The sequence below is a fragment of the Hipposideros armiger genome, unplaced genomic scaffold (assembly GCF_001890085.2).
Source record: "Hipposideros armiger isolate ML-2016 unplaced genomic scaffold, ASM189008v1 scaffold_1209, whole genome shotgun sequence".
Lineage (NCBI taxonomy): Eukaryota > Metazoa > Chordata > Mammalia > Chiroptera > Hipposideridae > Hipposideros > Hipposideros armiger.
Genome location: NW_017732559.1, coordinates 227,215 through 242,986, shown reverse-complemented (window position 1 = coordinate 242,986; position 15,772 = coordinate 227,215). Strand labels below are relative to the sequence as shown.

The following is a 15,772-nucleotide window of genomic DNA, read 5'->3' as shown; positions in this document are numbered from 1 at the left end:
AATATAGAGTTGACATTCCAGGAAGATGAACAGTATTTTTCCTGTGTCTCTCACATTGATGCCTACCTCTTGGGGCAGGCATGAAATAGTTGAGAAGTTGGGTAGTTGGGTTTATAAAACTCATACTGTAGACTTTATTTATATTCATTAGCAACCGGTGATGAAATGAAAAGATAGCTGACGTGGCTGTTGGTGGCAGTCATTTTCAGGGCTACCTCCTTAATGACTTAACCTCCCCTTGCCTATATTCCTTGTTGTTGTCTCCTCAGCCCACTGCTTTCACATAGCTGGTTCCTCATTCTTCAAGTCTAATCAAATGTCACATTTTCTGAGAAAGAACTTTCTGGACTGTGGCAGAGAGCTGTAAGGTGATGCCAATGATCCTTGCCTCTTGGTGTTTATGTCTTTCTGTAATCTCTGCCTCAGGTCAGGCAGCACCCATGACTTGCTTCTAATCAGTAGGACTTTGGCAAAGGTGATGGGATTTCACTCCCATGACTGCATGATATGATATGGGACTCAGTTTTACTAGACAGGGGCAAGAAATGCTCCTGGGGGTTTTGAAGTAATAGGCTGCCATGTTGTGCCATGCACAACTAGGACCTGCGGGTGGATAGAGGAGCCGAGAGCTGGTCACCTGCCAGCAGGAAAGCGAGAACCTCAGTCCTACACCTGTAAGGAACTGAATTCTGCTAACAACTTGAATGAGCTTGGAAGAGGACCCTGAACTCCTGCTGAGAATGCTGCCCAGCTGGTGCCTAGATTTCAGCCTGGTGACACTTTGAGCAGAGGGCCCAGCTGTGCCATGCCTGGACTTCTGACCTACAGATACTGAAGTCACCAGTGTGTATTGTCTTAGGTCCTAGTTTATAGAAACCTGTTACACAGCAACAGAAAACAAATATAGATGATAAAAGTCCTGTGTTGCTTGAGGGAAAAAAAATCCTCATTCTACATCCTACCTCCCTTCCACATGGGTGTGGCTGTTGACATTTGAGGCATCCTTGTCCAAGGGTGTTGGAGTTGGGGATGCAACCCACAATCAGCTTTCTAAGCTTCAACGTCTTGTCTGAGCTCATCCTGTGAACCACTCATTATAACACTATGATGTTAAGGTGCTTGACTTTGCAATTTCTAGAGACCAGAATGACAATTCTATAGAATTCAGTTCTATTTCTACATGTAATATAAGATAGCTCTTTTAAAATAATAGATCTGATCATCATTATTATGATTTATCTTATGTGAAAACACTATTAGTAAAAAAGCATGTTTCTTTTGTTTGATTCATTTTACATTTCGTTTCTTTTTCTATAAATTCCTCACTCAAGAGCCCTCTGAAATATCATCTCTCTTCTTATCGTGACCACTTTCTTTTCTTTTCTAACATGGGTGATGTCTTCTACCTATTTTACCTTAAGGCTTCGAAACTCAAGAGTGCTACTTCAGTATCACCTGTAAGCTTATTAGAAATGCTTATTCTCAGCTCTTACCCAGACCCTCAACATCAGAATCTGCATTTCGATAAGCTCCCCATGTCATTCATACACACATTAAAGTCTGAGAAATCCTGCTCTAACCTTTTTTCATGGTATTTCTAGTTGAATTAGTAATTTTTATATTTGCTTTATTTCCTATATCAGATGAAAAATTCCCAGGTGTCAGAAACAAAGTTTACTCATTTCTATTTCTCCTACTGGGTCTAGCACAGTATCTTACAAATAGAGGTATAAAAAATAATTGACACGATACATTACTTGTTAAACTGAGTTGACTCTAGGAGGATTTCTTCCTATTTTCTTTACTTTTTATAGGGAGCCTAAAATGGCTGTAATTTGGGACATCATTTTGTTGATAAAGCAGGAACCTTCATAATCTACTTCTAGATTAGACATTGGCCGGAAATGGAAAGCTCATGGCTTAGAGAGCTCATTGTGGTTGAAAAACTTCTAATGACATTTTTATTCAATTCCTACCACTCAGATTGTTTTCTCAAAATGTACAAATGTGGCTTCTAATTCCTTTAGTATCCATGCTAATGGATGAGATTTATCTGTTTCCTCTGACCTTCAATTCCAGGAGAGGACTACAGTCTATTCTGTGCATTTGTCAAGGATACTTTGTTCTCTAATGTTTCTTTATTACATTTATGGGCTAAAATGTTTGAGAGAAAGCCAGCTAGATATCTGCTCATGCCCACTGGTCAGGGATCTTTTCACTTCCCTCTGATCTTTTTTTTTTATATCCTCTCAATTTTTTCCCTTTAAAATAAAAAAATAATGGGTTAGCCAAGTGGCTCAGTTGGTTAAGAGTTGGCTTAAGAGCACGGGCTCTGAGCAACAGGGCCACCGGTTCAATTCCCACATGGGCCAGTGATGCTGCACTGAGCTGAGCTGTCATTGAGCTGCCAACAGGTGGCAGGATGGTTCAGCTGGTGAGAGCACGTGCTCCTAACAACAAGGTTGCCTGTTTGATGGTGGGCTACGCCCGGCCGCAACTAAGACTGAACTTGGCACCTTGAGATGAGCTGCCGCCCAGACGACTCAGTGGATAAAGCGTGGGCTCTTAACAACAGGCTGCTGGTTTGACTCCCACATGGGATGGTGGCTATGCCCACTCGCAACTAAGATTGAACACAGCACCTTGAACTAGAGGCCACGATCTGCCAATGGGAAGCCAGATGGCGACTGGCACCCTCCACAACGAAGATTGAAGAACAACAACTTGGCTGGTCCCCTTCCCCAAATCCCTAAAACTGTTCCCCTCCTCCAATTCCCCAATAAAAAATCTTTAAAAAAAAGGAAAAACTTAGGTAATAGGCCAAATTAAAGTGGTGAGAATTTCATGGGGAATGCTATTTGCATGCTCCATCCCTGATACTTCATGAAATATGTAAAGCTGAATGGATGATATTTAGCTGACTTTCTAAAACACAAACATACTGTAAAAAGTGAAGCAAATGTATGGGAGTTTAACTATTAGGTAGTTTCATTCCACATGTTGTTTTATGGTATATGTGTTTAGAAAAATATGGTTTCTTATTTTATTTTGGAGGACTTACAAAATTAGGCTTTGTTTTTCATGTGTTTGTATCCTGAGTCCTGCTGAGACTCTTTCATGGTCAGTCCTGCCTCGTAGCACTTAACAAGCATCATAGTATATGATAGAGTTGTTTCACAGAGTAAACCACAAGACGGTATTTTCATTAGCTCAGGCTGCTGTAACAAAATATCACAACTGACACTTATTTCTCACAGTTCTGGATGCTGGAAAGTCAAAGAACAAGATGCTGGCAGATGCACCTTGTGGTGAGGGCCCACTTCCTGGCTTGCAGTTGGCTGCCTGCTCTCTGTGTCTTCACAAGACTGGGAGAGAGAAAGAGAGAGAGCCTTGGTTCTCTTCACATCATGAGAGTTCCACCCTCATGACATCATCTAAACCTAATCACCTCCCAAAGGCCCCACCTCAAAATACTCTCACATTTTGGGATAGGGCGTCAACATATGAATTTTGGGACAACACATTCAGCCCATAGATACAGTACAAAAGTAACTTTTAAAAATCTAAGTTTGCTAAATCTGTTACATGTCTTATCGGAGTGAAATCTTTTTTATTGAATACAAGGTGACCTGGAAAGTTAAGAGATACGGGCAACTTTGCCCCCTCAGATATGATTCATGTTTTTATTTGATTGGCAATCAGATTACCTGTAATTGTTCTTAGAATCATCACAATATGAAGTTTCTAGAATTTTAGAGCTGCTTCTTAAAAGAATTTTAGGATCATCTAGTTCATCTCTCACCACATGCGGGAATTTCCTACAGCAGTGGTTTTCAAACTTTTTTTTTCTGAACCCCAAATGGTCTTCTTCTTAAAATAAAATCTTACAAATAAATAAGGAGCTTAATCTTGTCATGCTTTAAAGAGAATAGGGAAAAGCAAGTAGGTTCTTTACCCTTCACCGACACCAGAACTTGAAGTACCCTCAGGCAGAGGAACCAAAAACCACAGAAAAGTCATTTATTAAAAAGTTGGATGACAAGGTCCAACTTATATTAATTGAGTCAAACTCCAAATACATAATTTTTAAAGACTGTTGCTTCCCTGAGTAGCTACAGTAAACTATTGACATCTTGGAGCTGCCTGCTTACCATGATGTGGAGGCTTGGTTTTCATGGGCCTGGGTTTCACGAGGCCCTAAGGGGCTGCTCCAGGTGGAAAGCCTCGTGGTGAGGGGTCCCTGGGGTCCCTTCAGGAGGAGTGACTTCATTTTTATATTTTTTTGCATACCGGGCTTCAGAAATAAGATTGTGTTTGGAAGGAAAGCAGGCGGTGAAAGTAGTAGCGTTATCATGTGTGTGTGTGTATGTGTGAGAGGACCGTGGGGTGGCAGGATCCATTACCCAAATAAAGTATAAAGGTCACTGCTCACACTGCTTTCAAAGTTTGGTGCTGGGCTGCCATTGTGTTAGAATCACTTGGAGAACGAATTAAAATGATAGATTCTGCACCACCACCCGCTCTGGAAATTCTGATTCATTATGTCTGAGGTATGGCCTGGGACTATGAATGGAATATGAATTAAAAGCATAACAGAACAAAAGAAAGAAACACACAGAAATATACCAGGTGATTCTCCCATGCAGCCAGGTTTGAGAATTGTACTACCTTATCTGTTGTCGGTAGCCATTGTATCTCCCTACAATCTATCTGTTTTTTGATGGATTAATTGTTAAAGAGTGTTCTCCTCAATTTTGAACTGAAATGTCCATCTCTATGATTTGGTTGAATTCGCTTTTATGAGTGTACCATGCGTACATAGGCTGATCTCGGTTTTCCTGGGACAGTCCTAATTTATGATTGCTGTCCTAGTATGATTATTAATAGTACCCCTTTCACTTTCAAAAGTGTCCTGGTTTGGAAACATTTTTTTGGTCACCCAAACTATGACCTATGTATATAGGACCAAGCTATTTATATGAAGCCAAAGGGCATGTTAGTTTCTTGTTGCTGCTGTAACAATAAATTACCACAAATGTAGTGGCTTAAGAAAACCATAAGTGTATTATTTTATAGTTCTGGAGGTCAGAAGTCCTAAAATGGTTTGGCAGGAATGTGTTCCTCTGGAGGCTTTAGGGAAGAATGTCTTTTCTTGCCTTTTCTAGCTTCCAGAAGTTGCTTGCCTTCTTTGACTTTTGGCCCCTTACTTCATGCTCAAAGCCAGCCATGGCTGGGCAAGTATTTCTCGCACTGCATCATTTGACTTTCCTCTGCTGTAGCAAATCTCCCTCTTCCTCCCCCTTAGAAGAATACTTGGGATTATACTGGGCCACCTGGACAATACAGGATGATCTTAAAATCCTTAATTTACTCACATCTATAGAGACTCTTTTACCATTAAGGCTCTGGGAATTTGGGACCATTATTCAGGCTGCCATAGAACATAACTGAGTCCATTGCCCTGTTTTTGTACTTTGTACTCATAGGCAGCAGTGGCTGCTATCAGAAGAAAAGTGTCCCAATCTTGTAGTAGGACATATACACAGAAAGAGAAATGTGGGAACTCAGGTTAACAGGTTGTTAAAGAAGCGTAGCGAAAATGTCCTTAGGAAAACTGCTGTCTTATAACTGCTTCTGAATTGAAAGACCAGAGAATATTATACTTGGAAAGAAATCATGTTTCTGGTTGGACTTGATTATTTTTCTTTATTCCTGTCAGCATTTATTTTTATTTTAAGACATATAAGAAATGTAGGATATTGCCAAACATTTGATTTAGAGATTCTGCAGTAAAAAACTAAACTTGAAACATAGTTGGAGGTTTGTAACTTAGAAATGGGACGAGTTCATTTTTTTCCCCCTAACGGGAAGATAGATTAATGGTGTTATGAATAGAGCTTCTTTGGTTTATTTTTTGCTGTCATTGTAATATGCCAGATGTCACCCACCTAACTACTCTGAGTTCAAAATTGCATAAGCAGTAGTTTTAATTATTATAGTCTTAAAGCAGTGCATTTAATGTACTGAAGAGTACAAGGAATCTTTCTGTATTTGTTTTCTATTGCCATGAAACAAATTATCAAAGATTTAGTGCATTAAAATAGCGCCTGTTTATTATATCTCAACTTCTTAGGAAAACAATTCAACAAGGCCACAAATGGTCTAGCAAGTTCCTAGGGTGAGCCAGAAACTCTTTTCTAGAACAGGAGGTAGAGAGAGTTAATGTAGGACAGATCCTTTCTTAATGTGTGTCTACTAACCGGAATGAGCTAGGGGAGGATCAGAAAAGGGACCTGAAACCCAAGTGGCTCAGTTGTGGTAACAAAAACGATAGCTGTCCTATTTTTTAAGAAATGGAAGGGAGGAAATTACTAAGACATGATTAACATTAAGATATCAAACTGAACACTAGTAAGTAGCATTGAATATAACCATCATCCAAAATAGTAACAAATGCGATAAAAAAAGGCAAAGGATCTTTACAGGGGACGGATTTATTGGTGTCCTTGTAGGAAGAACAAAGGTGTTAACAAGGTGCCAAGTGGGCTAGTTACAGATACCTGTAAGTAAAACAGCCACACAAAGTGGGAATTGGGTCAGATGATTGAGTACACTGGAGAACTACCACAATCGAGTGGGGATGAGATCAGAATAACTCAAACAAAAAAAGAATAGCTGGTTTACAGACACGTTTAGGTAATGGAAAAATTTGTTACATTCATCAAACCACAGATGAAGGACAACAGTGTTTTCTAACAGGACAAGAAATTAGGCATGGCTAACAGCAAAAAGGAAGCTATTTTTTGGTGTCATTCCTCTTCTCTTTGTGGGGAAAATAAAAATCACTTGACCAGTTAGCAAAAAGACTTACCTTTTGTGATGCTTTTAGTAAAATAGGGATCAGGGACAGGAGAGGTGAGGATGTATGAGAATGTCTGGAAGGTCCTGTAAAACTACATGTGTTTAAACTTACAGGTCTGACTGCCAGCACCCTTATACTTAGGGTAATGAGTGATGGCAGTGCTACTCTTCTAACTCAGGAAAAAAATAAATGGGTGACTGCACAAGCTCTGGGAGGTTATAAATTATAATGGATGCAATTGTTTATTTTCCTTAAGTGAGCATCTCTTCAGTAACTACAAATCATTGATGAGTCATTTGTCAACATTCTAGTCGCTAGCATTTAATCAAATTTAATTTAGTATAAGAACAAATTGTACTATAACGATTTTAATTCCCCTTTTTAAAACAACCAGTTACTCAGGAACTTGGTTCTCTTCCATTCTGAATGAAATTTCTTCACTGGCGATATGGACTTAGTATTGAAAGAATAAAAATTCCCATTTTGGTTTCTATAACACTCTTTCCTGATATGGATAGCAGGATGAGCAAGTATTAATTATTTATTACTATGAAAAGGTTAACTTTGGGATTATGACTTTTCATTGCAGATGGAGGTGTAATATTATTCAGCTTGATTATCTTTGCATAGCAATATATGTATGCATATTTGTGTATGTAAGTGCACATATATCCAAGTAACAGTGTTCACTGTTATACTTCTATTCTTGACATAGTCGTTTACATTTGATTGTTTTAAAAACTCAGGGCATTCAAAGGGTATTTTGAAAAATATGGCAATAGTTTGGGGAGCCAAAGAGTAAAAACATCCACATGTTGGAAGGCCAAATAAATTTAAGATATTAAGGTGCCTTATGAAGGAACTGACTTAGAGAATTTTCAAGTGGCGCTCTAGCAGCAACAACACTTTCTACCTACATAGGCTTTTATTGCCACATATTTTCTCACTTGTTCAAGATGCTGTGATATGGGTGTGGCAGTAATTATATTACCATTTTATATAGAGGAAACTGAGGCTAAGAGAGCGACTTGCCAAACGTTACAGTTTGTAAGTTTTAAGACCTGTGAATAGCCTGAGATTTTACTCTATTTACAAGGTAACAAGCTAGCTTGTTACTGTTTCACATGGAGCGGCAGAAGACACAAGACTCCTGAGTTAGAGACAAAGGACTTTTATTACTCACAGTACAATAAGCATCCTGAATGTCATGTTGATTTGAACCACTTCCCCATGTCCCTCCTGCCCCCAGTCCAATGGAGGTAGTGCTTGTGGGCCTATTATTTTATGGATGCTGTGCAAGCAGTGGGATTTGGAGAATTAGTGAGTTTAGGAATGCTCTGTTTTTATGGAAAGTAGAAGCAAGCCAGCTGTTTGTCAGGTGAAAGGCATCATCCCTAAAGGTTGCTTACAGCAAATGTAACCTTGAGAAATGATCCATGAAAAGAGCTTTCAGGGTCTTGCATTCTTGGCACACCCAGCCAGAATGGGCACGGATGCTCAGGTCTCATGGTGGATTGCCTCTTCCAACAGTATGTAGAATTAAACCCTAAATACAGTTTTGCTGCGTTTCATGACTAAAACACTAAGCTGGAAAGGTAGCTACTCTAAGCCATTTCCTCCCAAATGCATTTATCTTATTATTTTTCTGTCCTCCCCAGGACATCTTCAAACCAGTCCTCTTGGCTTAGTCGATATACTTGATTTTAAAGCCAGTTATGGTTATTATGGAGGCAGAGATCAGAAAAGAGGGCCCAATTTAAGGAAACTTGCTGGTCTCAGTCTCAATCTCTTCTAATCTTTACAGCTACTGCAGGGAACCAATAACGTTTTCATAAATGAAATTCCTTGTCCCTATGGCCATAGTAACACTTGCTACCAAAACTGGAGGGAATCGTAACAACTCTAAAGATATAAAGAACAAGTGGTGCAACTAATAGTTGATATAGAGTGTGACAAAAAAAAGTCATTTATTGATGCCTCTTTTAAGTCAGGATTTTGCTGTTCTTAAAGGAATAATTAAAAATAGAATTTGAAGTTAGAAAGAACCTTAGGAATGTTAAGTCTAGGCTGCTCATCTTGTAGATTAGAAAATTGAGACATAGAAGGGTTAAATGACTCTTCAAGATCAAGTTTCTGGTAACAAAGTAAAATGATGGAGCACAAATTACTTTATTGTGAAAATTACATACCTGATATTGGAATGTTGCCCCCTTCACTAGAACAGTTTATAGGATCCAGTCAGTAAAAATTTGTTGAATTACTCTGTTTTATGATTGAATAAGATATATTCTCTGTCCTTAAAGAATTCTTTACTAGCACAACAAGAATTCAATTTTATATCAACTCTTCTAAAATCATGTACAAGTTACGTAGATTAATTCAAGCTTGGCGGAGGAGGGAAAGCTTTACAAAGGTATGTACGGATGTTTGAGCTAAGTCTTGAAGAATTACAAGGAGGTTTCTATGCAAAGAAATGGAGGGCCAGCATTTTAAGCAGAGAGAAAACCATGTATATTGGCATGGTGAATAAAAGTATATAAGTTGATCAAAAAATGATCGGGGGTTTGATGTTGCTGGGTGTGACTAGATTTGAGAATGGAGTGACCGGTAGAATCCAAATTAGGGAAATCTTAGAGACCATGAGAAATAGCACATTTTTGGGGAGGAAACACTGACATTTTAAGGCAAGTTTGTCTATGAAGCATATGGTGAAAAAGTGTGTTCATAAATCAGAATCAGTAAAAAAAGGGATGTTGCAAAAACCAGCTGCAGATAAAGTGTTGAAAACATGATGTTTACAGGGTAGAATATGCCATCTCTGAATATGCCACTTTGACATAAGGATTATTTTGAGACGAAGGCAATTAAAAGGAAGAAGCTACAAGAAAATATTTCTGTACTTCCCCTATTTGCCTAAAAGCAGGACATGAATTTGTAAAGGTTCCCCCTCCCCTCTCTACCAGGAAGGACAGAAGTTAATCACTGGATATGGCATGAGCGGAACCTCCCTAATAAGCTTCACTAACTAACCCTCATCTTCCATTAGTTCCTCCACATAGTATTTATGTTCCCACAGTTTGCTGTCCTAGAGACTCAAAGTCCTTTTTCCTTGTGTGAAGATGTTATATGAGTCCAAGTTCTAACCACCCTCTGAGTTACTCATCACTGAGTATTCATTCCCACGTGTGTGTGAGAGAGATGCATACATTCATAAACTTCAATTTGATTTTGTTTTGTTAATCTGTCTTTTGTCAGTCTAATTTACAGGGCCCCAGCTTGGAAAACCTTCTAGGGTTATGCATGTGCAGGAGACTATCCCCTTCTTGGTGGGAGTTTCTCAGGCCTGCTGGGAAACTGCCATTGCCTGGATGGAGTAGAAATGGCTTCTGCCTATCTTGTTGGTTTTTAAAGCCACTCTCTGTCCCCACCCATGCGAATGGATGGAATTGCACATCATCCATCTTTCAAACACAATCCTCTTCATCATTATCAAGGATAATAATTAGATGAATAGAGGTTAGGAGACTATGTTCTGAGTGACTTTGGCGTTCTAAAATTGGCTGTCATATCTGCAATTCAAATGGCACCTATTCTTTGTTCTGTTGAAATGAAATTGAAAGTATCTTAATAGCCACATAAGTTAGTCTATTGTTAAAATCATTTACTTAAAATTAATGCGGAACTGATTTTGAACAGTAGCCCAGTGCTCATTTTCATTTAAACAGTGTATTTATTTGTATCTGACTTATTACATGACGTTTAGTAAGCTTCACAGTGTAACCGTCTGTCAAGCAGGGAGAAAGCAGAATCCTGGGGTGAATGAGGAAGCTTCCAGGAAAGAACAGCCGGGGCTGAGATATGACTTCATGTTGGAACGCAAAGAGTTAGTGGGAGCTTCCTAAAGAAGTGAGATCTAAACAGAGATTGAAAACATGAGATGTTCACACTGGAAAGGAGTTGGAAAAGGAGTGGAGAAGAGTATTTGGGAAAAGAAACAGCATATTTTAAGGCATAGAGGCTAGAGAGGGCATAGTTGCTTAGGGAAACTTGGAAAAATCAACCATGACTACCCAAAATCCTTTAATGCAAAGATGGGGCATGACAAGAGGAGAGACTGCAGAGAGATTTAGAGATACACTGAAAGGGTTTAAGCAACTTCATATTTTCTACATACTACTAATATTGCAGAGTGTGAAACAGATTGGGAGGGCAAGATTTGACATAGGCTGACTACAGGAGACTTTTGCAATAATGGTGGCCTTGATAAGGGTGGTGTTGGCGAGGAAGGAATCAAACTGGTGGGTTTAAGAGCTGTTTCAGAGATAGTTAATAGCTCTTGGAGATAGCTTAGATAGATGGAATGGAGAAGAGGGGGTTGAGGCTGACTCCTGTTCCTGGCTTGGCAGCAGTTGGGGTAGTGATTCTCATAAGGAGGATGAGGCTTCGTTATGGTTTCCTTCCCATGACTGGATGAAGCGAGGTAGGAGACGTTTAGAAAGAAGAGAATATAAATCTTGAGGAAGACCACACATTAAGAAAAAGTGGAACGAGAAAGTCAAAGCTGCTACTACCATAGGCTGTATTTTAGTCCGTGGACATAGCTTCTTGTAAGAAACCCTTTGTTTTATTTGTTATAATATCATTTTATCTACATAACAATACATGAATATTTTTTCCTTCCCCTTTTTTATAATAAACTATCCAGCAGTCAACTAGTGTTAGGTCTAAAAGAAACCTTGGAAATAATAGTTTCTATCCATGGGTGAGGAAATTGGAGCTCTGAGAGAAGACGGTGTGATACCGATAGAGTGACAAATGTAACAGAACCCAGGTCCCCTAATGGTCCCTCCATTGCTCTTTCCACAGTCCCTAGCCAACCCCACGTTGACTATTGCGTTCCAGTAAAACAAATAAATGCAGTTGAAGACTTATTAAAGAAAAATACCATTATCACTGAGGAAAGAAAAAAAAAGCATAGATAAATATATTCTTTTCTTAACACTTTTTTTAGTTATATAGAATTCTATTTTAGATAACCGGAGTTGCAGAAATGTAGTCCCTTCTCAGTATTGTCTATCCTATCCTTCCATTGACCTTCCCTCTTGATGAACTGGAAAGGGTTGAAACTCAGGAGATTTGTACTTAGGCTTGGCTTTGTCTCTAATAAATAGACAAACTGGTTGCTCTTCCATAGATCTCAGTTTCTATATCTCAAAAAATAAGAATATGGGACCAGAATCCTTTAAAATTATTTTTTACTTTGTCTTTATCATTTTATATTTTGCATCACTGGGTGTCTTTACTTTCTTAACTCTTTTGCTGCCTTAATTAAAGTTGTTGTTTTTTTTAATGTGTCAGAAATCCACAGAAAACAAAAAGTTGTTATTTTGACTATTTTATGCATTTAATGGTAACAATTTGAGCTGCTCTGTATATAAATGACATTATTTTTATGTATAAAAATTCCCTATTATTATTCATTCTTGAAAAACACTAAAATATAGAAAAATGTACATCTGCTTTTCTAAATTGCCTTTCTGGAAGTTTCAATCTGCACTCAGCGGATGGAAATATTCATTTAGATACATCCGACAATTTCAGGTTAAACTGCTTCTCCTTCATGGCAAATAGGAACTTCTTAAAAAACCCAGGTACAGTAAATCAGTGATATGTATGTCCAGGATGGTCCTGTTTACAGTGTGACTCGAATAGGGCCAGAGTTTGGTTTGTTCTGTTAGCAATATATCATCATATTTACTTTCCTTCTTTGAAAATAAAAATAGGCCTTGAAATTAGGACGAGAATGCAGAAGAGCAAGGTACTAGAATCTGAAGCAGATGGGGGTGGATGCAGGCTGGATATACTGCTGTGGTCTTCCACGTGGAGGGAGAACACCCCGGCGATGTGCATGATGATTCACTGCACTAGGTTGTGGAGGGAAAATACTGGAACTTCTGTTTGTATTTATTTTTAATTTCTTTGCAAAATCCTGCTTTTGTGTGTATCATAATGTATGGCAAATCAATACGGGACATGCATATCATTTATAAATAAATACATATTCCTGTATATTGTGGGAATATGCTTAAACATGTTAAGCTGAAAGAAGGATATGGTCAAATAAGTTTGGAAACCATTGGTGAAGAGTTTGCAAAAAGGTGAGTAAAGGGCATTAAGAAAAAGAGTATGTCTTAATTTCTTACTTTTGGATATCATCCTTCCTGGAAATAAAGAGAAGAAATCGAAAACAAAAATAACAACAAATAGCATTTTGGTTGCAGAATTTATTTAACTGATCCTTTACCTCTCTTACAGAGTTGTCCAAAAATATTCACCCGCAAAAACATTTAATTTACACTTGTTCATGATCGCTTGGGATTTGGTAACTGATACTGAAATGAACTCAGTATAATTTAATTTAAATTTTTCAACTGAAGGAACAATAGTAGGTTGTATTATTGTTTTTAAAAGATTTGGTCAGGAATTTTTAAATCCTATTTCTTCAAGTTTGGTTGTTTTTTCCATTTATTTTATTTTATTTTTTTCTGATTATTTCTCACAGAATAAGACCTCAACTTGCCAAAGAAAAGATTGAAGGATGCCATATTTGTACATCTGTTACACCAGGAGAACCTCAGGTCTTCCTAGGGAAAGACAAAGCTTTTACTTTTGATTATGTGTTTGACATTGACTCCCAGCAAGAGCAGATCTACACTCAATGTATAGAAAAACTAATCGAAGGTTGTTTTGAAGGATACAATGCTACAGTTTTTGCTTATGGACAAGTAAGTACCAAATTATTTTCATAGAAGCTGTAACTTTTCAGAAGTATCAATTCAGTTGCACTTTCATTGCTGTTACTTGAGGTTATGTTTTTAAGATCAAGCACACATTTTTCTCTGTTCTTTTATTCAGACTGGCGCTGGCAAAACATACACAATGGGAACAGGATTTGATGTTAACATCATCGAGGAAGAACAGGGTATCATTTCTCGTGCTGTTAAACACCTTTTCAAGAGTATTGAAGAAAAAAAACATACTGCCATTAAAAGCGGGCTTCCTCCTCCAGATTTTAAAGTGAATGCGCAATTCTTAGAGGTAATAGACTGTTTGTGTCATTAGCTTCCTTTACAGCTTGTCCTTAAGACCATAGACTTTATGATTTTATGCTTCTGACTTGTAGTCCAGTGCTTTACACATAGTACTCAATAAATGTTTGAGCAAATTAACATTAGATAATAGGTAGCAATAGTAAGAATAGATAATAGATATTCTTTACTTGTTGGCATTTAAGATTATAAACACTTGACCAGTGTCCATAGAAAAAAACCAATTTATATTGTTTATTTCAGGCTGTCTCTTTAGACTATAATTACTGTTGTAATGTAGGCAGGCTTACAAAGTGCTGACAACTCAGTGATTAAGACCAAAGTGGGGTGGGGGAACAGAGGAATAATAGGATTGAGGCTGTAGCACTAATCTGACTGCAGAAGCTGGTATTCCTGCGAAGATAGGCAGATGGTTTGATGCAATGTCCAAAGGTTAGGGCAGGTTTGGATTAATTTAGGGCAGTCTAGTCTGGTGGGAGGGACATGATAGTAAGAGGACATCTCGCATATGAGCAATATTGCAGTTAGGTGGACAGTGACATTATAATTCTGGATGCTTGGTCCAAAGAGTGTTCTAGTCTAGCTCTAGCCTAAATCTATCATTTTGGTCATTGACGAAACATTTCATTCAACATTATATAGCACAATACAGAAAACAATTCAAATTAACATTGGTTATCTTACTGCTGGTATTAATGGACATCACAGTTTAGTAGAAACCCAAAGCAGAGTAACTAATAGTGGAGAAAGAAAAGAAATAGTTTTCTTCTATCTTCTTTTTCACCCTCCAAAATGTTGTTAGACATTGTGACTTTGAAGCATATTGATAGAAAAATAGATGTGTGCATCCTTTTCTAAGGCGGTAGCTCAATCATGTCAGCTACAGCCAGTACAGAAACATTAGTATCATTTATGACCTTGCAAAAATACAAGGTTTCAATTTTTAGATACATTAAGAAAGGTTGTAGGGCAATAGGAAATATATTTTTAGCTCAAGTAGTAAAAATTCTTAAAATCTCTAAGCTTAGGGTTCATCTACATTTGGTACATATTTCTTAGAGTTTGCTTGTATTTATAAATGTTTATCTCTTGCAAAGGATTAGTAGATAATTTTAGCTAGCCCTCAATTCATTAGTCATGATTAAGTCATTTACTGTTCTTACTCTTATGAAGAAAGGTGGTCTTTATTTGTATTTTTGATAATAATTGCCTCACTTGTTTTTATCTGTTACTTTGAGGGAATATGTCATTTTGGAGAGCTTTTAAGATATGTTTGAAAGATAACATTATGCAATGTGTGTTATTACAGCCATGAAGCAACTTCTTCTAAATTTAAACTTATAATATTTCTTTTTGATAGCTATATAATGAAGAGGTCCTTGACTTATTTGATACCACGCGTGATATTGATGCAAAAAATAAAAAATCAAATATAAGAATTCATGAAGATTCAACTGGAGGAATTTATACTGTGGGCGTCACAACACGGACTGTGAACACAGAATCAGAGGTGACATTTATGTGATAGTTAAAATAGAGCATATTTTGCTTAATTTTTGTATTCCGCTTTGTCGATAATTTGCTTAAGATCGTGATATGAAACTTGTATCCTTAACTGTAACATGGAGTTAAAAATCTTGTCTTCTTTCCTCATATTTTTAATATCAGGATTTTATTATTAAAGATGTCACAGTTATGATAAAGCCAGTTCATTTATCTTAGCATCAAAAGAATCTAAGGCAATGTTTTTATAGTTTTCTTTCATAGCTAGAAAAATAGGGATAGATAAACTGAAGGTTAA

The 15,772-nt window shown here is 37.6% G+C and overlaps 1 protein-coding gene across 1 annotated transcript in view; it reads left to right on the top strand.

The window, feature by feature from the left end:
• KIF21A (kinesin family member 21A) overlaps positions 1-15,772 on the top strand; it is a 165,703-nt gene that overhangs the window by 73,442 nt on the left and 76,489 nt on the right. The window contains exons 2-4 of the mRNA XM_019632962.1: positions 13,425-13,647; positions 13,778-13,960; positions 15,332-15,492. Coding sequence (XP_019488507.1) covers positions 13,425-13,647; positions 13,778-13,960; positions 15,332-15,492 — 567 coding nt within the window. The remainder of the gene's footprint in view (positions 1-13,424; positions 13,648-13,777; positions 13,961-15,331; positions 15,493-15,772) is intronic.